Below are 23,547 nucleotides of genomic sequence, written 5' to 3'. Positions count from 1 at the left end.
TAGTCATGTCAATATGGAGGAATGCTAATGCATCAGCCGAGGAAGGATGTTTCCTACACCTATGTTTAATCTGAAGCTATAATATTTCATTGGGATTGGAGTCAATGTGAGGACTCCCACTGCAACTCCCAGTCAACTGTATACCACAGGGCTACCACTTCTGCTTTATCTGTATTGCTACAACATATCGAGGGATGGTGATGGTTATGTCTGGGATATTGTAAGATATGATTCTGTGAATATGATTGTATGAGGCTGTTGCTTGACTTGTCTGTGAGACAGCTCTCCCAATTTTGGTATTAGCCCCCAGATGTTAGTGAGGAGGACTTTGCAACATTGACCGGGCAGTTTCAGCTGACATGTGGTCTATCCGGTTACATTTCTTTGTTGAGACTTTGTAATAATTGATACAACTGGCTTAGTAGGGTGTTTCAGAAAATCTGGAGTCACATGTAGGCCAGACCAGCTGTGGATGGCAGATTTCCTTCCCTGAATTTCCAGATAATCGACAATGGTTTAATGATCAGTCATGGATTCTTGATTCTGGATATTTCTATTGTATTAAAATTCAAACCGGGTTCCTCAGAACATTAGCTGAGTTTCTAGATTAGTTATCTGGGGATAATACCATTAGGCCATCGCCTCCTTGAGGCCAAAAACTTTCTGTTTCCATAAAATACATTGGGGAGAGTGACAAACCATTACCACGGTCAGGGTCGGGGTGGGGAGGGAGGGCAGGGTACAGTGGCTCAGTGGTTAGTACTGTTGCCTCACAGTGCAAGGGACCCAGGTTTGATTCTGGCCTTGGGCAACAGTGTGGAGTTTGCACATTCTCCCTATGTCTGCGGAGTTTTCTCCCACAGTCCAAAGATGTGCAGGTCAGGTGGATTGGCCATAGTAAATTTCCTATGTGTTGAAGAATATGCAGACTGGGTGGACTAGCCATGGGAAATGCAGGATTACAGGGATTTGATAGAAGTATGGGTCTGAATGGGATGCTCTTCATGGTCAGTGTGGACTCATGAGGCTGAATGGCCTGCCTCCACTGTGGGGGTTCTATGAATTAGGATCTTGATAACTCTTATGGCCTTTTCCCTGTTTTCATATAGAGATTTGTTTACATTTGCAAGAGGTAAGTTACAAATGTGATAAAGTTACATGAGGTCTAATGTTATATGGGAAATACCAAATATGGAATGTTGATTTAACACAAGTTTAAAGGACACCCAGTTCTCAGTACCATGGTCAGCCACATTTCATTTTTTTCTCACTCAGAGGGAGAGGGGAGAGCAGGTGGGGTAGTTTGAGCAAAGTTTGGAAAAATATGATTTGACATAACAGCAAACATGAATGTTGTTAGAAATTACAAAGCATTAAATTAATTGTTGAATAAACTAGTGATTAATAAAAATTACCATTTAAAAATACAAAGCAAAGATACAAGTAAAGCTTATTTTTGGCTTTTCAGTTCATAAGCAGGTATAGAAAGAGACATATTAAGCCAAGTCATCAATGAAGGGGAGGGGACCAGGAACAAGTGAAGTAGATGCATTTACTTGCTTTTGCCTCTGGTAGCACATATTCCAAGATGGTACTTGCAGAAGAGAGGAATTAGAAGTAGGCAGCCTTTTCAGCCTTGGTTTTCTTCTTCTCCCAGCCCGTTTTCAGGACTATTTTATGCAAGGAGGGGAGGAAGGGCAAAGTGGGAATGCATCAGTCTCACTGAGTTAGTGCTCAAACACACTTTCACTACCATGTCTCCCTCCCCCTTCATTCTTCCACATTGCTGCCCCCACACACAGACATTTATCTCCCATAAATGCACATACTTGCCCCTCCCTTTCTTTCACCCCACACTACACTCTTTACTGTTAATCCATCCGTACTCTCGACTCCTTGCTTTTTCTTTCTATTCATTTACAAGATCTAGCGTTGCTGTCTCAGCCAGCATTTATTGCTCATTCCTTAATGTCCAGAGGGCAGTTAAGTGTCAACCGCATTACTGTGGTTTTGGAGTCACATGTAGGCCAAACCAGACAAAGACAACAGTTTCCGTCCCTAAAGGTCATTATTGAACAAGATGGATTTTTCGGACACTAAATAATAGTCCCCAGAACATTACCTGGGTCTCTGGATTAATAGTCAATCAATTAATACCGCTAGACCATTGCCTCCCCTGAACTGCTCACACTAACTCCCTCTCTCTCTCCCTTCCCCTCTCTTCCTCATTTACTCTCTCCCTCACTTATTCCCTCATTCATAGATTGCACAAGTTTGGGAGGCTTGCTACATGGGTTTGGTAGGTGTGTTCCATCATCTTGACTATGGCTATTCAGGGGACCATTGCCTGCATGTGATGGAGTTAGTCTCATCTTGTCTCCAAAACCATTGCTCATCCTGAAGGTTGTTTCCCTGACTCGCTTGCAGTCCTGTACCTCTCACAACCTGTTCCCCTGACCTGCTTGATAATTTGGCTCCTCACCCCCTCACCAAGTGAGTGTCTGATCCAACTTCCAGCTTTGTCTCTTCATCTGCCCAGTAGACTTCCTGACCCATGCAGTCACACCCAACAACTCAGACTCACTCCCATTCCAGGCCTGAGGCTGAATTAAATTAGGTTCTTTCACATAGCTTGCCTGTTCCTCCAGTCAGAGCTCTTTTATATTCTGGATTTAGCTGCTGTTAGGCTTACTAGTGGGAAAATGGTTATGAGGTGTGAGACCAGCCATGATCTTGTTGAATGTTGGAGCGCTTCCAAGGAGCTGAATGGCCTATTTCTGGTGCTGTTTCCTATGTTTCTTTGTCTTACCAATGGGGCATTTGACAAATGCATGTTTAAAATTCATTCATAGGATGTGGTCATTGCTGGCTGGGCCAGCATTTGTAATCTGTCCCTAGTGTGTCCTTGAGAAGGTGGCTTTAAAGTGTCTCTTTTGATTGTTACAGTCCATCTGGTGTAGGTACAGGCACAATGCTGTTAGGGATGGAGCTCCAGCATTTAGTTTGATGAGGTAGATTGATGGACAATGATTGGTAGATTTTCCCACTTCTTGGATCCCTCAGCACTTGCTGCAGACTCAGTCTGTTAGCTATATCACTTCAGGACTTAGCTTGGTCAGTGATGATGCTATTGAACCTCTCTTTGTGATGGAGATTGAAGTCCTCCAAGCAGAATGTATTCTGTGTCCTTGCCACTCTGCATGGTTCTTCCAAGTGATGTTGATCAGTGGAAGAGAAAGGATTGCCATAGGTATTAGCAGGACATGCCCCAACCTGCTGTCATAATTGTATTTTCTATTTGTTTCTGGGGCTTCTGTTATTCTCCTGTACTGTTCACTGCAATATACTGCAATATACAATATTCACTGTTCTCCTTCTGAAATGTAAAGTACAACTATTCTGTCTTTTTTATGAATGTTAATATTAATTTTTGTAGGGAAACAAATCTGAAGGTTAAGCAGGCATTAACTGTGACCTCAGACATGGGCGAGAACACACAGGCTCTGGCTTATTTTGATGGTAGGTTGATTTTGACTACAAAATTATTTGTCCATTTAATTTTAAAACAATCTCATCAAGATTGAGTTTCTGATCTTGAGCATCCAAGTTCTTTGTTTTATTTCTTATAACACAAATGTTGATTTTAGGTGAATGTGACAGTTACACTAAATAACCTGAAGACTGAAGAAATTATCAAGGATATTCTGAGAAATTTACTCCCTGAATCAAAGGGTGCAGAGATTTATTTTTAACATGTTTTTTGTATTTTACAGCAATCTAGATCCAAGCCAATCAAGGATTTTAACATTTCCAACAGTTGTATTTACCGATAATTAACACAATTTACAGATAGCAATGCTTACAAACTTGACATTTCTCTAACTCAAACTTCAAAATGGTCACATGCTTCTGCTCTAATCTCTTGTATCATTCTTTTTGGAAAAGATAAGTTTTGTGTCTTTCCATGAATTAACTATTTTTGTTTCTCAAAACTTTGACAAAGATACAAGGTGAAATTATGCTTTTTAACACGCAGTATTGGAAGCCACAAGGCCTATCAGTGTTCCAAAATGCACACTGCTGGCATAAAGCAGATGAGATACCATACTGGTAAAGGAGTTGTATATTTGCAATTTACACCTGCTAATATACTAGGAGCCAGGTTATGTCACTGATTTGACAGTAATGTTGTCACGTTGAAACTCCAGATTCCAACCGGTATCCTCTCTGAACCATGCATAGCTGAACATATTAAGCAACCTGAAAAGCCCCCTGTTAACCCCACAATAAGGAGATCATCAAAGTTTCACTTTTATTTCTTCTGGCTCCTGTTATTCCTTTTTGGTACTTTGCATAGTTGTTTGAATGTACAGTCAATTGTGTGACCATTACTGGAACATGTTTTGCTGATTCCAAGACTTTTGATCAAACTAATTACTTACAAACAGGGAAACATTAGCAGGAATTCCACTTGGAATACGACATGACCTAAAAATTGAATAGAGACTTGAAGGTTGAATAGCAGGATAAATTTTAGGATGAGGAGGAGAAAAGCTCCCTTCCAAGGATGTTAAGAGAGCATTACTTTTACTTGAAACTCATGAAGGAACAATGCGTGAAATTTCTGCACGTCATTAAGGATATCTTCATTGAAATTTATTATCTTCATGCAATTCTTCACACTGTGAAGGTTTCATTTTTTTTAAGATTAGATTACTAAACAGTGTGGAAACAGGCCCTTCGGCCCAACAAGTCCACACCGACACGCAACCCACCCATTCCCCTATATTTACCCCTTTACCTAACACTACGGGCAAATTAGCATGGCCAATTCACCTGACCTGCACATCTTTGGACTGTGGGAGGAAACCGGAGCAAACCCACGCAAACACGGGGAGAATGTGCAAACTCCACACAGTCAGTCGTCTGAGTCGGGAATTGAACATGGGTCTCTGGTGCTGTGAGGCAGCAGTGCTAACCACTGTGCCACCGTGCCACCCATAATTTTCTCGATGTCTCCAAGGAAACAAAGTCAATGTTTTGATGTGAGAATTGGAGACTCTGACAAGCATGTGCTCTCACCATTTGCAGCTTGTAGTTCAGAAGAAGTTGTATGAGGAGAAAATGGAAGTTGAGAAGGAATATTAGTGAAAAGGATACCATCATCTTGAATTGAATTAGCCCTGCTGTTGACAACAGCTTCAGCCATGGCCCTGCCCTCAGCGTCCAATTCCATCTCTGCCTTGGAGATTAAGACTTACTGCTGTGCCTCTCCAAATTTGGATTGTTCATTTCATGCAAGAGAGAGAGAGAGAGAGACATTGGTGTAAGTGAAAGGGAAATCATGTTTGATAAGCATGATAGAAATGTTACAAACAGATTCGAAAAGGGAAACTGGTGGGTGTGATACATTTGGATTTTTTGATAAAATCCATCACAGGAGAATAGTAAACAAGATTAAACACATTGGTTAGCAAACATAAAGCAGAGAGTGGGAATAACTTTCATTCTCAGCTTGGCATGAGAGGTACTACAAGGATCAGTGTTTGGATCAAGCTGTTCATAATCTGAATCAATGATTTGTTTGTAGGCATCAATTGTAATGTTTCCAAGTTAGCAGATGATATGAATCTCATTGGGAATGAGAGTTTTGGGGAGGATGTAGAGAGGTTTAAGAGGGTTTCAACAGGTTAAATGAGTGAAGAAGGGGAAAAGCATAACAGATGGAGTAGTGGAAGAGTATGATAGATGGAATATATTATGCTTAATAATGAGGTTATCCACTTTGAAAGGAGGAACAGAGGCATTCCTTGAAGAATGAGACACTTGATGACCAGAGGATCCTAAGTGTCCTTGCTCATAAGTCACTGAAAGCTGACATACAGGTGCAGCAAGCAATTTGGCAGGCAAACTACGAGTAAGCTTTATTACAAGAGATTTGAGTACAGGAGCAAAGTAGTCTTGTTTCAATTGTACAGAACACTGGTGAGATCTCACTTGAAGAATTGTGTGCAGTTCTAGGCCTCTTACCTGAGCATCGTAGATTCTTTGATATAAAATTCCCTTTTGCATAAAGCTGTTAATTTGGCAGTTATCCAATCCTCTAGCACTTTTCTAGAATCTAAGAATTCTTGGACGATTACTACCAGTGCACTAACTATCTCTGTAATTCTTTTCTTTAATGTTCTAGGTGGCTGATCCATCTTTAACCTTATTAGTTTCCATAGTACTTTTTCTCAGTGATAGTTACTACATTCATCCCCTCTTCCCCCTTTTTTCCCCTTAATGTTTCAGTAATTTTGAAGTTCTATTAGTTTCTTCTACTGGATCTCTTTTTCCCCTTGTTAATTCTTATTTTTCTTTATACGGATTCTGCTTTTTTTCCAATCAAAGATGTCTTGATAGCATACTTAGTCTATGCTGTAATGACAAAGCAACCTACCACACTTCCCTTTTTCCAAGTCACATATTCTTGAAAATTTGGTTGCCAGCTTACATCTCCTTGTTCCCATGTTTACATAATAGCTATATGATCACCTATATTAACCTGTATTTGTGTTGTTAATTCATTTATCTTGTTCCGAATAGAACACATGTAAAAGTAAAGCGACATTTATTTTGTCTTTTACCACGTCTTTCCCAATTCGATCCTGCTATGCTCTTTTCCTATGTTTGCAGACCCTGTCCCTTTCTGTCACATTCTCTGCATCATTATCCAAATGATTGCCCTGTAATTCTGCTATATCCTTTTGCTTTGTAAGCCTACATTTTCCCTGTCCCAAACCCAAAACTGCACCTTTTCTACTCCCTGAGCCTCCTTTGTAGCCCCACTTATTCAATTCACCAGAATACTGATTTAAGTGAAGCCCGTCAGACTGGAACATCTCCCTTCTACCCCTAGTACTGGTGCCAAGGTCCCATGAACTGAAACTCATTTTCACCCATCATCTTTGACCTATGTATTTAACTACTTGATTTTACTTATCTTGTGCCAGCTTGCTGTGGCTCAGATTATAATGCAGAGATTATTACTTTGGAGGATTTACTTTGGATTCTAACTGTTTGAATTCAGTCATTCCTGATGAAGGGCTTCTGTCTGAAACGTTGATTGTCCTGCTCCTCAGATGCTGCCTGACCTGCTGTGCTTTTCCAGCACTACACTCTCGACTCCAGTTTCCAGCATCACTTTCTCCTCCGTGCTGCTGTTAGGACATCACATTTGATTCTGTGTTCAATGACCTCAAGCATTTGTCATGATACCTTCTGTGGCACTGTTTTCATGATCTTGAGGCTAAATCTTTGAGCGTGACATTGTTCATGTAAAATCAACATGACAGCATCAATTCTGGTTCTTTATGTTCTATGATGCTGAGACCTGTTTCTTGCATAGCTGAAAGGTCCTGTCTTTGTTTTCATATGGCTTGTAAGGCCAATATTTATTGCCCATCTCCAGTTACTGTTCAGGAGATCATGGTGGTGATAGTTTTGGGCTTCACATTGAATTCCCACTTGCTCCTGATATTCCTTAATTTCTAAATGTAGAGACCAAAACTGCACATAGTTCTCTTGATTGCATCAAATGCTGCAATGTCCAGTCATGAATGGTGGTGGACAATTAAACAACTTACTGCAGGAGGAGCGTCTAAAAATATCCTCACAGATGCCGGTCTTCAAATAATTCAATTCACTCCATACAATTCAAAGAAATGGCTGAAGGCACTGGATACTGCAAAAAGCTATGGACCATAACAACATTCTTACAAAACTACTGAAGAATTTTTTCCAGAACTAGCTGCGCCCAACAAGCCAAACAGCTACATACATCTAAACAATAGCATTTACTCAAAAATGGGAAAAATTGTCCAAATCTTCTGTTTTCAGAATGCAGGACAAGTCCAACTTGCCCACGAGATGAAAGGGATCATCAACACTGTTATAAAGCAGCGCTCACAAAGGAATAATCTGTATACTGACATTCAGTTTAGATTCTGTGGGGCTATTTGGCTTCTGATCCCATTACACCCTTAGTCAAAAAATTGACAAAACAGAAGTTAGGTGATAGCGACTTGCCTTGACATCAATGCAGCATTTCGTAGGCCATCAAGGGGACCAAGCAAATTAGTGTCAGTGGGAATCAAGGGGAAAGCTGTGTGCTGGTTGAATCAAACCTAGTACAATGCTTGTGCCTGTTGGAGTTCCATCATCTCAGTCCAAGGACTTTACTGGAGGAGTTCCTTAGAATAGTCTCATCGGCCCAACCACCTTCTTCAGCTTCATCAATAAACTTTGCTCCATCATAAAGTCAGAGGAAGGGACATTTGCTGATAATTGCACTTTTTCAATGCCACTTTAAACTCTTCATACACAGTACTAGGTTTGGCTGACAAGTAGCAAGTAACATTTGTAAAACGCAAACAAGATGGACAAAAAACAGTAATACTGGTAAACAGACATACTCGTTCAACTTCCATAATTCAAAATGGAAAGCCAGTACATTCATGTTCTGGTTTTACTGTTTTTTAAAGTTGTTTTTCACCTATGAATGCCAGGAATTCCCATCTCCAACACGAGAGAATCTAAAAACTGGTCTCTGACGTCCAATAGTATTGCCATCGCTGACTCCCCCATTATCGACATCCTGCATCACTGATAGAAATTTAACTGGACAAACTGTATAAATACAGTGGATAATAAAATCATATCAATATTGTAAATAATAAAATCATACAGTACAAAGATGTCCTTCAGCCCATCAGGTTTGTACTGTTAAAAATACACTACCTACACTATCTTACGGGATAATGGACTTTGATGTTATGACACTTCAAGTGCTCATGCAGTACTTTTTAAATGTTGTGACGCTTCTTGCCTATACTACCTTCCCAAGCAGTGTATTCCAGACTCACACCACTCTCTGGGTGAAAAAGGTTTCCTCAAATCCTCTCCCTGTCTCCTGTCTTACAGTTTATAACTGTGCCGAATTGAAACTGACCCTTCTACTCAGGGGATAGTTAATTTCAATTCATTCTGTCCATGCCCCTCATACTCCTACACAGCTGAATCAGATCCTACTCAAACTTCTCTGATCCAAAGAAAGCAACCCAGGCTTATCCAGCCTGTCTTTGTCACAGGTAATACTCTGGTGAATCTCCTCTGCACCCCTTCAATGTAGTCACATCTTTCTTGTAGTGTGGTGACTGAAACTGGACACAGTACCTAAGCTGTGGCCTAACCAAAGTTCTCTACAGCTCCTTGCTCTACAGCTCCTTCTTGCTCTTATAATCACACTAAAAATATGAAAGCAAGTGTCCTGTATGCCTGTTAACCAGTTCTGCCACCTTCTGGGATCTGCAAACAAGCACTCCAAAATCCCTCTGAGCTTCAGAGTAACTTGCCTTGAATGTACATCCTTGTATTATTCCTTTTTCCAAAGTGCATCACCTCACATTTATCAGGCTTAAATTACATCTGCTGCTGATCAGCCCATCGGACCAATCCATTTATATCCACTTGTAAGCTAATACCTTCCTGCTCGCTTTCAACCATCTGCCAAATTTTTGTGTCTTCTGAAAGCTTATTCACCATCTCTTCCATATTCTCAGTTATATCATTTATGAATATTATAAACAATAAGGGACCCAGCACTGATCCTTGTGATGTGCCACTGCACACCAAGCTACAAGAGCAGGTCAAAGGATAGAAACTGAACTGGATAAGCATTATAAATACTGTGGTTATAAGAGCTGGTCAGAGTCTAGACATTCTGCAGCAAGTAGCTCACCTCCTGATTCCCCAAAGCCTGTTGACCATCTTCAAGACACAAGTCAGGAGTGCGATGGTATTTTCTCCATTTGCTAGGATTGGCACAGCTCCAATAATACTCAAGAGGTTTGAGATCATCCAGAACAATGTAAACAGTTTGACTCGCACTTGAAGATGCAAGGTGATAACCATCCTGAGGTTTCTTTATGTTTGATCGGATGCCATGAAATTCCATGGGTCTGGAGGGAATGTTGAGCACTCCTATGCCAACTCCGTCTTGACTATATATCACTGTGCTGTTATCTGTGTCCTATTGGTGAGAGAGGACATAGCCAGGGATGGTGGCTTTCGTGTTGTGGACATTTTTGTAAGGTATAATTCTGTGAGAATGGCTATGTCAGGCTATTGATAGTTTTTCCAATTTTGGCACAAAACCCCAGACCTTAACAAAGAAAACTTTGTGAGTCAATGTGGCTTTGTGTGCATCGTTGTCATTCTGATACCTTGGTCGATGGCAAATGGTCAGTTTGGTTTCACCTTTCTTATGAGTCTTTGTATCAGTTCAATGCAACTGAATGGTTTAGTAGGTCATTTCAGAAGGCATTTAGGAGACCAGAACATTGCTGCAGATCTAAACTTACATGTAGGCCAAATCAAGTGAGGATGGCAGATTTGCTTTCCAAGGACTTGAGTAACCTAGATAGTTTTGTACACTAGGAGAAAGTGAGGTCTGCAGATGCTGGAGATCAAAGTTGAAACTTTATTGCTGGAACAGCACAGCAGGTCAGGCAGCATCCAGGGAACAGGAGATTCGACGTTTCGGGCATAGGCCCTTCAGGGCCTATGCCCGAAACGTCGAATCTCCTGTTCCCTGGATGCTGCCTGACCTGCTGTGCTGTTCCAGCAATAAAGTTTCAGTTTTGTACACTACTCAACCATGGCTTTTGATCATCATTAAGCTAACTTTTAATTACAGATTTATAATTTTAATTTAAATTTTACCACCAGCCTTGGTGGGATTATGAATCCATCCCCAGATCATTTGCTTAGATCTCTGGATTACACATCCAGGGACAATACATACCAGAGCTGTAGTCTGGTGTAATACTGTACAATTATATACCATGACAATAATGTACTGCCTCCCTGTTTGTGAACTGGTTGTTAAATTATATGGCTAAAGTAATAAAAAGTCTCCTAACTTGAAGACAAAGTCAGAAGACACAGAACACCAGATTATAGTCTAACAGATTTATTTGAAACCACACAAGCTTTTGGAGCACACCCCCTTCGTCAGGTGCAGTGAGCACCTCCACAACTTGAAGATAAGAGAAAAATACTGCTCAGATGATGTAGATTGCAATGAATATAAAAACAGCACCTCTTTTCTATTTTGCTTCGAATTTCCATTTGTATCAAATTGTAACTTAGCATTTAGTGCTCTTTACCTTCAAGCTTTATTGTCGCACTCAGTGCTCCTGCTCTATAAACCTGTTTGCATTTAAAGGGCTGATGACTTACTCCCAAACTGCAGCTGGTAACATATGAACATATGAGTCAGGAGAAGGACTAGGTCATTCAGTCCCTTGAGTCTGTTCCACTATTCAATACGATCATGGCTAATCTGATTGTGACCTCAAATCCACATTTCTGCCTATCCTGGTAATCTTTTAACATCATGCTTACAAGAATATATCTCTCCCTGAAAAATATTCAAGGACTCCTTTTCCCCCACCTTATCTGGGAGAGTTCCACCAGTCTCTGTTTTAATTGGGTAACGCCTGATTTTTAAACAGTCACTCAAATTCTGGATTTTCCATAAGTGGAAACGAATTCTCCACATTTATCCTCTCAAGATTCTTCAGGATCTTAGATGTTTCAATGAAACTGCCTCTACGGTTCTGAACTCCAGCAAATAAAAGCCCAGTCTGTCCAGCCTTGCCTCATAAGCCGAGTTACCAATTATGGGTATTAGTCTAGTGAACCCTCTTTGAACTCCATCTAATGCATTTATATCCTTCCTTACATTAGGTGACCAATACTGTACATAGCACTGTAACTTTCTCAGCAGTGGTCTGTATAGTTGAAGTATAACCTCCCTACAATATAATATATTTATATCATCAATGGACACAGGTGAGGTACTGGAAGACTTAGAGGGTGGTTAATGTGATGCCATAATTTAAGAAAGGTGCTAAAGAAAAGCCAAGGAATGATAGACTGGTGAACCTGACATCAGTGGTCGCTACGTTGTTGGAGTGGATTCTGAAGGACAGGATCTACATATACTTGGAAAGGCAAGGATTCATTAGGGAGAATCAACATGTCTTTGTGTATAGGAAATTGTGCTTCACTAACTTGATTGAGTTGTTTGAAGAAGTGACAGAGAAGATTGATGAAGGCAGAGTGATGGATGTTGTCTACATGGAATCCAGCAAGGTGTTTGACAAGGCTCTGCATGGTAGACTGGTGAGCAAAGGTTAGATCACATATAATCCAGGGAAAGTTAGCCATTTGAATACAAAATTAGCTTGAAGGTAGGAGACAGAGGTTTAGTGGTGAAGAGTTGTTTTTCAGGCTGGAGGCCTGTGATAAGCAGTGTGCCACAAGAATCAGTGCTGCATCCACAGTTTTTTGTCATTTATATAAATGATTTGCTTGTGAATATAGGATGAATCGTTAGGAAGTTTGCAGGTGGCATCAAAATTGGAGATGTAGTGAACAGTGAAGAAGGTTATCTCAGTGGACAATGGCACATTGATCAGATGGGCTAATGGGTTGGGGTGTGACAGATGAGTTTAATCTAGATAAATGTAAGGTGTTACATTTTGGTAAGGCAAATCAGGGTAGGACTTATACACTTAATGTTGGGGCCTGGAGAGTGTTGCTGAACAAAGAGACCTTGGGATGAAGGTTCATAGTTCCTTGAAGGCGGAGTCACAGGTGGACAGGGTAGTGAAGAAAGGATTTGGAGCACTTGCCTTTATTCGTCAGTGCATTGAGTATATGAGCTGGGATGCAATGTTGCTGCTGCACAGGACATTGGTTAGGTCACTTTTGGAATACTGTGTTCAGTTCTGACCTCCCTGCTATGGGAAAGATAATGTGAAACATGAAAGGGTGCAGAAGAGACTTACAAGGATGTTGCCAAGTTTGGAGCTATATGGAAGGCTGAATAGGCTGGGGCTATTTTCGCTGGAGTGTCAGAGGTTGAGGGCTGAGTTTATAGAGGTTTATAAAATCATGAGGGGCATTGATAGAGTGAATAGCCAAGGTCAAGATTAGAGTGATGCTGGAAAAGTGTCATTCCTGATGAAGGGCTTTTGCCCAAAATGTTGATTTTCCTGCACCTCGGATGCTGCCTGACCTGCTATGCTTGTCCAGCACCATTTTAATCTTGACTCTGATCTCTAGCATCCCAGACCTCACTTTTGCCTGAATAGCCATGGTCTTTTTTCCAGGGAAGGGGATTCCAAAATGAGAGGGCATAGGTTTAAGATGAGAGCGGAATGATATATAAAGGTTCTAAATGGCAACGTTTTCACACAGAGGGTGGTATATATAAGGAATTAGCTACCAGAGGAAGTGTGGAGACTGGGACAATTACAACATTTAGAAGGCTTCTGGATGGTTACATGAATAGGAAAGGATTAGAGGATAATGGGTCAAATATTGGCAAATGGATTACTTTAAGATATCTGTTGGCATGGATGAGTTGGACTGAAGAGTCAGACTGATTCCATGCTGTACAACTCGTTAACTCTATGACTCTTTCCTAATTACTTGCTGTACCTGCATCCTTTGCAGTTTAGGCATAAAGACACCTCGATCTCTGAGTTCTGAGTTTTCTCACTGTTTAGATAATCTGCTTTTTAATTCTTCCTACTAAAATGAACTTCACATTTTCCCACTTGATACTACCACTTGGCATTTTACCACAATATATTCCAATACATTAAATAAGCTTTATTTGACGGTAATTAACTCCCTTTCAGCTGACTGCTTTCAGTTGGTTGACAGAAAACTGCTACTTCCTGATAATTTCTGTTAACCAGGTTTCTTCACTAACTTGCAGTTTTTAAGTTCAAGTCAGAGTCTGATTTGGGAAAGAACTTGCTCTGACAATCCCCACCTGCAGAAAATTCTTGGGTTAGCATTCATTTCTTGTGGTGCTCAGTCCTTACTAGCTCAGTCTGATTCCAGTTCATTATTGGCTGGATCCTTATTTGCAATCCAACTACTGGAAATACTATCTTAAGTAGTTTCAATTGAGATTCTACTACAGGGCATTATGGTGCAGGTCATACACCAAAATACTTGTGATGTTGTGATTCTGACTAAAACTAATTTGAATTTTGCTGATCATTACAACTAGGTTCAAATGAACTCCCCTTGGAACTCAGCAATTATTGGTGTATTATTGTGAGGCTTTACACAATGCTTATCTGTGGAAATATTACTTACAAAGAAAAATTATATGAGTATTTATGTAAAATTTTTAGTGTCATTGAGGAATTGTAAATGGTCTGAAGTTACAAAGAATGTGAAAAATGGATGTATTGCATTTTATTGCATGCTCTGTTAAATGATCAGCCCTATTACATGGAGCAAAATGTTTCCTCGCATCCACATGACAAAGTGTGGATGATGCCTTGAATAAAAGCTCACTTTCAAAATTCCCATTGTGCCTTTCAAATTAGTGAAAATTTTCCAGGCTGGTGGCATTAAGTGAAATGGAGCCAGAAAGCAGAATCAAGGACAATCGGTGATAGGCAATAAATGCTAGCCTTGCCACTGACATCACATGAACTAATAGGAATAAATAAAACTCACCAAACTTCCAAAATAGTGCATTAAAAACATTCAAATCCAGGAATGTGCTATCATGAAATACACTGAATGACTTCTGGCAGCTGTCATTCACATCATTATATCATAGTTGAGAATGCCCAAGATGACCACCAAGTATTTGTAGATGCAAAATGTTTTCATCTTGGATGCATTGCAGATGATTTACAACAGCTGAATCCCTCCTTTTTAATGCCTTGATTGAACTTCTCTCCACCACACTCTCAAAAAGTGCATTCCAGATCCTCTGGCTGCACCAGCATTTGTTGTGCATCACTTGTTGCCTTTGAAAAGTGATGATGAGCTTCCTTCTTGAACCACTGCAGTCCATTTGCTGTAGATAGTCTGGCAGTGCTATTAGGGAGTGAATTATATGATTTTGACCCAATGATATTGATGGAGTGGCAGGATATTCCAATTTTGAATGGTGAGTGGCTTTCAGGTGATGATGGTCCCAAGTATCTGTGGGTTTGGAAGATGCTGTCTAAGGAGCCTTGGTGAAATTCAGTAGTGAATCTTATTGATGGTACATACTGCTTCTATTAAGTGTCATTGGTGAAGGGACTGAATGTTTGTGGGTGAGGTGGCAATCATGTGAGCTGTTCTACCCTAGATGATGTCAAACTTTGTGAGTGCTGTTGGATCTGTTCTCGTCCAGGCAAGTGACAAATATTCCATCACATTCCTGACTTATACCATAGATGGTGGACAAGCTTTGAGAACTCAAGACATTTCAGCGATAGTAATACCTTTGAGGTAATGGTGAAGTAGTGTTGGTTAGATTCTGTCTTGTCAGAATTGGTCATTGCTTGGCATTTGTGTAGCACACATGTTATTTGCCACTTGTCATCCAAAACCCGGATATTATCCAGAATGGTGCTGGACATTGTGTGAACATCCCACTTCTGATGTTACAATGAAACAAAGATCATGGATGAAGCAGCCGAGCACATTACCCTGAGGGGTTCCTTCAGAGATTGTCACCGACAGACTATGATTCCCTCTAACTCCAGTTTTGCTCGAGCTCCTTGATGCCACATGTGGTTGAGTGCAGCCTTGATGTCAAGGGCAGTCTGTCTCACCTCATCTCTGGAATTCATCTTTTTGTCTCTTGTTGGAGCAAGGTGTTAATGAGTGTCACTGGTGGAACCAAATTGAGCCTCAGTGAACAGTTTGCTGCTACAAAAGTGTTACTTGATAGCAATGGAATAGGTAAGTGTGAGGTAGCAGAATACAGTGTATTACACTTACACTGGTGGAGTGGAGAAGGTCATTGAAATTTTTGAGTCAGTGCTTCCAAGTTCTTCTCACCTTGAAGATGGAACTGAACTGGGTGGTGATCTCAGACCAGGCTTTCATGCTGTTGTGGTGTGACCTCCTCTGCCGGTCCTCTGGAATGAGAAGTCTTCTTGTCTTGCAGGTGTCTCCAGGTCCCTCTTAGAAAAGCGTGGTCCGAGCTAACCTTTCTGTGCCATCTTTCTTGACTCCCAACACAGACAATCGGGATAACTTCCAGCCGGCAGCAGTCCTGCAATGGACTTTGAAAGGTGGCATGATCCCAATGGTTGCTATTTTATGAAGGACCCTACCAAATGGTGAGTTCCTCCGTGAATGGCGCACAACAAGATGGGCTGGCAAAAAGGCATGATTCTTCTTGCTGCGAGAGATCAAACAGCAAATAATGCCACAAATTTGGTAAGATTTGGCAAGAAAACTCACTTGGCTTTGCAGCGAGAATTACTGCACAAAATTGATGCTACTCACACTTTGCCACAAAATGCTAAGATTCCGCCCCTTGTTTCTAGAAATTTTCAAACAATTCAAGTTAAACTCATTGATGTTTTTAGCTTATCCTCACACCCTGTTTTGAGCAAGGATGTAACAGTTTGAATACTCTCGTCCTCTGAGATCATCTCAGAGTCTAAGGAGGACTCAGTAATTATGTTCAGTGCCTCCATATTTTCAACTCTTCCCTCAGTATACTTGAATGCATCTCATCTAACCTCAGTGTCTGTCACCTGTTAAGTACAGACAACCTATCCAATATCTCCTTTCTAACTGTAACACCTTCTAGCAACTATATTACCTTCCTTCTCACCAAAGCCTTGGTTGCATTCTGTCCTTAATAAAATAGATGCAAGGTCTTTGTTTAATACTTCAGCAATGTGCTCTGCATCCATGAAAAAAAGAGATTGAAGAACAGAAAGTCCTTGCAAGCTAAAAGGATCTTCTCAGCGACCTTGTGGCCTGTTGCTATTGGACTATGCTTTCCAGGTTTTTATTTTACTTTCCCTTTTTGTTAATATACAGGAGTCTACAGGAGTTTTAGAAGAACATTAAAGTTTAAATTAGTGGAGCCATACGTTGTTAGTTCATGGCTTTTTAGTAATGATAAGAATGAACTTATTTGTAATAAATAGCACTAGTCTGAGTTTTCTGTTAATTACTTTCCAGCAGGTAGGTAAACTTGGGACTTTGACCCTGAAAATAGCTAGGCTTGTGAATCAATGAACTTTCCCAAATGAGTGATAACAACGCTTATGAAATGTTTGGAATTCCCATTTATGTAAATTGCCGTAACTGCCACTCTTCCATACTTTCTTTTTGCCTCTCTGCTTTACTCCCCATAGCTGCTTTTCAAAGATTCAGGCCCAGATTTCCAGGGAATTGCAGAAAATGAAAATAATTGTCACCTGGAGCCTGAATCTGGAAGTAAATTTAGTAGCTATGGTAAAATCAGTTAAGGAGAAAAGTGGGCACTGATTCAGAACTCAGGAGGAATCCAAACTGACCCTATTTTCTTTGGACCAAGGGTTTTAGTCTGTAGTTAGTGAGTGCTAAACTTTGAGATTATATTTAAACACTCATGAAAGGGAGAAAAGTATAAAGAATTGTCATGCTGTCAAGATATTTAAATGTCCTGATCTTAAAAAATTGAAAATACAGCCTGTCTATGAGTTGAAAATAAACAGTTTTATGATTTCAATAGCTGGTGATTTGATGGGGAAACTAACAAGGAAGACAGTAGAGCAACAATGGCAGGAATTTCTGGACGGTAATTCAGGCATCGCAGCGGAAATTTGTCCCAAGGACAAAGAAACATACCAAGGGGAGGATGAGACAACCATGACTGATGTGGAAAGTCAGGGACAACATAAAATCAAAAGAAAAAGCACACAGTGTGTTGAAGATTAGGGAGAAATCAGAGAATTTAGAAGCTTTTAAAATCTAACAGAGGACAAATAAAAAATCAATAACCAGGGAAATGATTAAATAATGAGGGCAAGCTAGCTCGTAAATTTACAGAAGATTGCAAGAGTATTTTTACACATATAAAATGTAAGAGAGAGGCAAGAGTGGATAGTGAAATGCTGCAAAATAAGGCTGGAGATGTAGTAATGGAGAACAAAGAAATTGCAGAGGAATTGATCAGATGCTTTGTCTTAGTCTTCATGGTGGAAGACATCAGCAGCACACCAGAACTTCAAGAGAGTAGGGGGTAGAAGTGAGTGTAGTTGCCATCACCAAGGAGAAGGTGCTGGGAAAGCTGAAAAGTCCAAAGGCCGATAAATCACCCGGACCAGATGGGCTGTGCTGAGGAGATTGTGAAGGCATTGGTCCTGATTTTTCAGGAATCCCTGGAGTGAGGGAGGTTTCCAGAGGACTAAAAAATGGCTAATGTAACACTCCTGTTTAAGAAGAGAAGGAGTCAGAACAAGAGGAATGATAGGCTGGTTACCCTGACCACAGTCGTTGATAAGATTTTAGAGTCCATTATTAAGGATGAGATTGTGGATTACTCGTAAATGCATGGTAAAATAGTGCTGAGTCAGCACAGCTTTGTTAATGAGAGGCATGCCTGACATATCTGACAAAGGAGAGCCAGTAGATGTGATCTGTTTGTATTCCCAAAAGGCCTTTGATAAGGTGCTGCACAGGAAACTGCTAATTCAGCTAAAAGCCCATGGTATTAGGTGGCATGGATGGAGTACTACCTGACTGGCAGAAGGCAGAGAGTGGGGATAAAGGGGTCTTTTTCAGAATGGCAGCCCATGATAGTGGACTTCCACAGGAGTTAATATGAGGACCACAACTATTCACTTTATACATTAATGATCTGGACGAAGGAATTGAGGGTGTTGTTGCAAGGTTTACAGATAAGACAAAGATAGGTGGCTGGACAGGTAGTGTTGAGGAAGCAAGGAGGCTGCAGAAGGACTTGGACAGCTCAGAGTGGCCAAAGAAGTGGCAGATGGAATACAATATGGGAAAGTATAAGGTCATGCACTTTGGTAGGAAAAGTTAGAAGCGTAGACTGGTTTCTAAATGGAGAAAGGCTTCAGAAATCTGAAGCACAGTGGGACATAGAAGATCTAGTTCAGGATTTTCTTAAGATTAATTTGCAGGTTTACTTGGCAGTAAGGAAGACAAGTGTAATGTTAGCATTCATTTCAAGACAAATAGAATACAAGAGCAGGGATGTACAACAAAATTTGTTGTAATGGTACCTTATCAACTGGCATTTGATAAGCTGGCAAACATTTTATACCTGAAATACTCCGATATACCGCGATGTCTTATTTATGCCATAAATAAAGTATAATAGTGATGCATTACTTTTCTGTTACTTACTTTTCACATTGATTTTAGGAGGTGTTTTGAAGTATTTACATCGATTTTTTGAGGGCTGCAGATGTCTCAAAACTTTGTTTCGTCAGCGTTTACTGCGGTTACCGCTTGATTATCCAGAATATTTCATCAACTGGTACACCCTGGTCCCATAGGTGCCAGTTAATAAAACATTTGCTGTATTGCTGAGGCTGTATAAAGCTCTGGTCAGATCACATTTGGAATATTGTGAACAGTTTTGGGCCCTGTTTCTAAGGAAGGATGTGCTGACCTTGGAAGGGGTCCAGCTTAGGTTCAGAAGGATCATTCCAGGGGTGAAGGGCTTGACATATGAGGAGCGTTCAGGACAATGGGTCTGTAATCAGTGGAGTTTAGAGGAATGGTTGTGGACATGGAGATGATGTTTCCAGGAATAGTGGAGACTATGACCCAAGGACAGAGCCTCCAAATGAAGGGACATTCCTTTAGAACTGAGATAAGGAGGAATTCCTTCAGCCAGAGGATTGTAAATTTATGGAATTCATTGCTGCAGAAGGCTGTGGAGGCCATGTCATTGAATATCTTTAGGACAGAGATAGATACATTCTTGATGAGAAAAGGGGTCAATGGTTATGGGGAGAAGGCAGGAGAATGAGCTTGAGAAATGTATCAGCCATAATTGATTGACAAATGACCTATTTCTGCTCCTATATCTTGTGGTTGTGTAACTCTCAGTATTTTCAGTAAACCATTCATACTGCATAACTGTTTCCATAACCTGAATATTCACACCAGTGAACTATAAATTCACAGTTTGATTGAGAGCTTAAAGAGGTAAGGGTTTTAGCTTGTATTTGATGTAGGATTATAAACACAACCACTTGTTTCTATGATGATTAAATACTTGAGGTACTTTAAATACATTGAATGTGATTTCATGAACAGTAGTGTGTTTTTCTGTATAATTTAATCTGGAGTAGATAATTTGACCTTTATTTCATCTCACCATGGCTCTTGAGGTTTGCCTCTGGTTAGTAGGTGGCTTGCATCATGTGTACAAGAGAAATGGATGGTAGATTGGGACAAAGAAAGAGTATAATTTAATACCATGTTAACATAAGGGTTTTAAGAGGCCATGGTGATTTGTGGGGGGTTTGAATAGGGCATGGGTGGTGAAGAAGGGTGAAGCCTGGAGGACCTAATGTTTAACAGAACAACAAGTGAAACTTTGGCTAAGCTGCTTCAACACTCGACTCTCTGTGGCTACTTCTGACCTGCATCCAGAGATGGCAGGCCTCATTCCATCCTGCATCTGTCTGTACCAGAATTAAGATTCTGTCAATCAGGGCAAAATTTTTCCTGAGGTGGGTGTGGCAAACCTTGCCTATGCACTTGCCTTAGAGGAAAGATTCTGGTCTCAGCGTCAAAATACTTTGGACAGATCAGTTGGGGAGCAACTCTAACATTTCATTAACGCAAAATAAAGAATTATAGATGTTGGAAACCTCAAACAAAAACAGAAATTGCTGGAGAAACTCAATAGTCAAGCAGCATCTATTGAGAGAAAATGGTTAACAATTCTTCATTGCAACTCAGGCCAGTTGAATTTCTCCAGAAGTCTTTGCTTTTGTTTCTGGCATTTCATTGCTGTTTTCACTTCTCATGCCTTAAATTTCATTATCTTTTTTAAAATTTATTTTTGTCCAATAAGTAAGACCAGGAAGCAAGAGTGTTTGTTTCTGTTCATTCATGTTAATAAAAATTCTGAATTACATTTGCCAATCTGAAAAGTTATCTTGATACCCCTTAAGCCAAGTATTTTTAACGTTTTAGTCAAAGTAATGGTGCAACCACTTATGTTGAAGACAAATGGAAAGAGATTCTCCTTTTAGAGTGAGTTATGTCCCATTCTTCACAGGATCCCCAAATTATGTTTTGTTCTGCCTAGTTCTGAGCACTTCTTGCCCAAAATTATGTTTTGACATGATGATGAAATTATCGAGAAAACATTTACTTATATATGCCTCCTTTTCTATCCTAGGTGAGGTTAGATGTGAAGCACCCAATAACAGGCTGGACAAATTTAAAGGAACACTTACCTACAAAGAAAACAAGTATCCTTTAGATAATGAAAAAATACTATTACGTGGCTGCACTTTGAGGAATACAGAATGGTGTTATGGACTTGTCATCTTTGCAGGTAGGTGAAAAGCAAGAGGGCATTTTTAGTCAGTGTCCCAATAACAATGCTGTTTTGAAAAAAGTCTCTAACCTTGTATGAGCAAACCTAAATTATCCCAATTTACTTCTATCAAAAGCTTATGTAGTTTTTCACTTAATCGAATCTCCCTATAGCGTGCTCTGCTCTGCAGGAAATAATCTCTGCTTCACTTGTCTCTCTAACTGAATACTGTCATCCACATGCCTGGTACCATTCTAGTCAATGCCCTGTATCCTGTTCACATCCTTTCTTATGTGGGTGTCCAAAATTGTACACAAAACTTGCAGCTAGAGAATGGAAAATTCCAAATGGAGAAAAGTAGCCGAAAGCTGCAACACAAAGGGACTTGGGGCAGCCTGTGCATGAAACACAGACAGCTAACAGCAGGTGCAGCAGATAATCAGGAAGACTAATGGAATATAGACCCTTATTTTAAGGCGGTTAGAGTACAAGAACAGGGAAGTCTTCATGCAACTGTACAAGGTACTGGTGTGATCATACCTGGAGTACTGAACAGTTCTGGTCCACATATTTAAGGAATATATTGCTTCATTGAAGGCAGTTCGGAGAACCTTGACTAGGATGGAATTATGTTATGATCATAGACCAAGCAGTTGGGGACTCTACTCACTGGAGGTGAGGAGGTGAAGAGGTGACAAAGATGGTGGACAGACGTATGTCAATGAATATGGACTCAGGGTCTTCTTTACAGGCAGAATATAGATGTTCTGCAGAGGAGGGTGGTGGTGGGTGTGGACGGTTCAGGCCTTTGCTCCAGGAAGAAGCCAAGAGCCCCGAGACCATCCAGGTAGGGAATGGACATACAAAGGGATTGCACATCCATGATAAAGAGGAAGTGGCTGGAAACTTGCAAATTGGAAATTCTGAAACTGGCATAAATCATGGGCAGGGACTGGACCAGAGACAAAAAACGAAGTCACATTTGGAAGAGATGAGTTCTCTGGGGAGCAGCTGAAACAGTAGGTCTGCCAGGCAGTCATGTTTGTGGATTTTCGGAAGGAGGTAGAAAGAGACGAGCGGGGCTGGGTGACCGTCAGCTTAGAGACAGTTACGGGGAGGGGTTAGTGATCACTAGTTGAAATTGGGCAGTGACAGTCATTGATACAATGGCCTGATGTGCCATGGTGGGGTCATGGTCCAGGGGAAAATAAGAGGAAGCATCTGACAGCTGGCGCTCAGCCTCTGCAATGTAGTGGTCAATATGCCAGACTACAACCGTTATTGACAAAAGAGTCAGGGTTTGATCTAAGCACATGGAGTATAATCAGTTTGGAGGGTGATATGTTGGATTAGGTGGTGGAGGCGGGAAGCGGGGTGCAGAGAAATTGAGGCTCATCTTGAAACAGTTCTGCTCCTCTCTCTGACCATGAGCTTCCAGTTGCCTGCCACTTTAACACACCACCCTGTTCCCTGGCCAACATTTCTATCTCCTGCTTGCTGTAGTGCTCTAGCAAAGCTCAGTACAAGCTGGAAGAACAATATCTCATTTTCCACTTGGGGATCCGCAGCCCTCGACTCAATATCAAGTTCAATAATTTTAGGACCTGTACTCCCCCATGTCCTAACCCCCTACCACTCACATCAGGTCTTGTTATCACAGAGTCTGCCATGACACACTACCTATTGTTAGCCACTAACAGTCACCACTAATAGCTATTCACCCTCCCAGCCAAATCGTTCTGGACTCCTTTGTCTGTTCAACTGTTCTTCTCATTCTTTGAGCTCTATCTCTTCGATTGTTTCCTCCTTACCCCCTCCCTGACCCTATCTTCTGCATATAAACCGACATTTTCTTAGCTACCATCAGTTCTGAGGAAGGGTCACTGGACCTGAAATATTAACTTTGATTTCTCTTCACAGATGCTGCCAGACCTGCTGAGCTTTAACAGAAACTTCTATCATTGTTCTTAAAGATGATACTTGGAATAAGGGGTTCAGTTATGAGGAGAGATTAGACAAATTAGGCCTTTATTCTCCAGAATTTGCAAGATTAGGGAATGATCTAATCAAGATCTTCAGAATATTAATAGGGAAAAGACAGAGGAGATAAACTCATTCTACTGACTGAAGATTGTAGAACTGGGGGC

At 40.7% G+C, this 23,547-nt stretch overlaps 1 protein-coding gene across 3 annotated transcripts in view; it reads left to right on the top strand.

Moving 5' to 3' along the window:
• LOC122548976 (phospholipid-transporting ATPase ID) overlaps nucleotides 1–23,547 on the top strand; it is a 272,266-nt gene that overhangs the window by 93,481 nt on the left and 155,238 nt on the right. For all 3 annotated transcript variants that reach the window (XM_043688030.2, XM_043688038.2, XM_087989438.1), the window contains 2 exons: nucleotides 3,437–3,519; nucleotides 21,260–21,418. In XM_043688030.2, the coding sequence (XP_043543965.2) occupies nucleotides 3,437–3,519; nucleotides 21,260–21,418 (242 nt within the window). The remainder of the gene's footprint in view (nucleotides 1–3,436; nucleotides 3,520–21,259; nucleotides 21,419–23,547) is intronic.

Source organism: Chiloscyllium plagiosum, unplaced genomic scaffold (assembly GCF_037043375.1).
Source record: "Chiloscyllium plagiosum isolate Xiang-an unplaced genomic scaffold, Cpla_swu_hap1 HiC_scaffold_1, whole genome shotgun sequence".
NCBI classification, from domain to species: domain Eukaryota; kingdom Metazoa; phylum Chordata; class Chondrichthyes; order Orectolobiformes; family Hemiscylliidae; genus Chiloscyllium; species Chiloscyllium plagiosum.
Note: the sequence above shows the minus strand (reverse complement) of the source record. Positions and strands in the feature narration are given on the sequence as shown.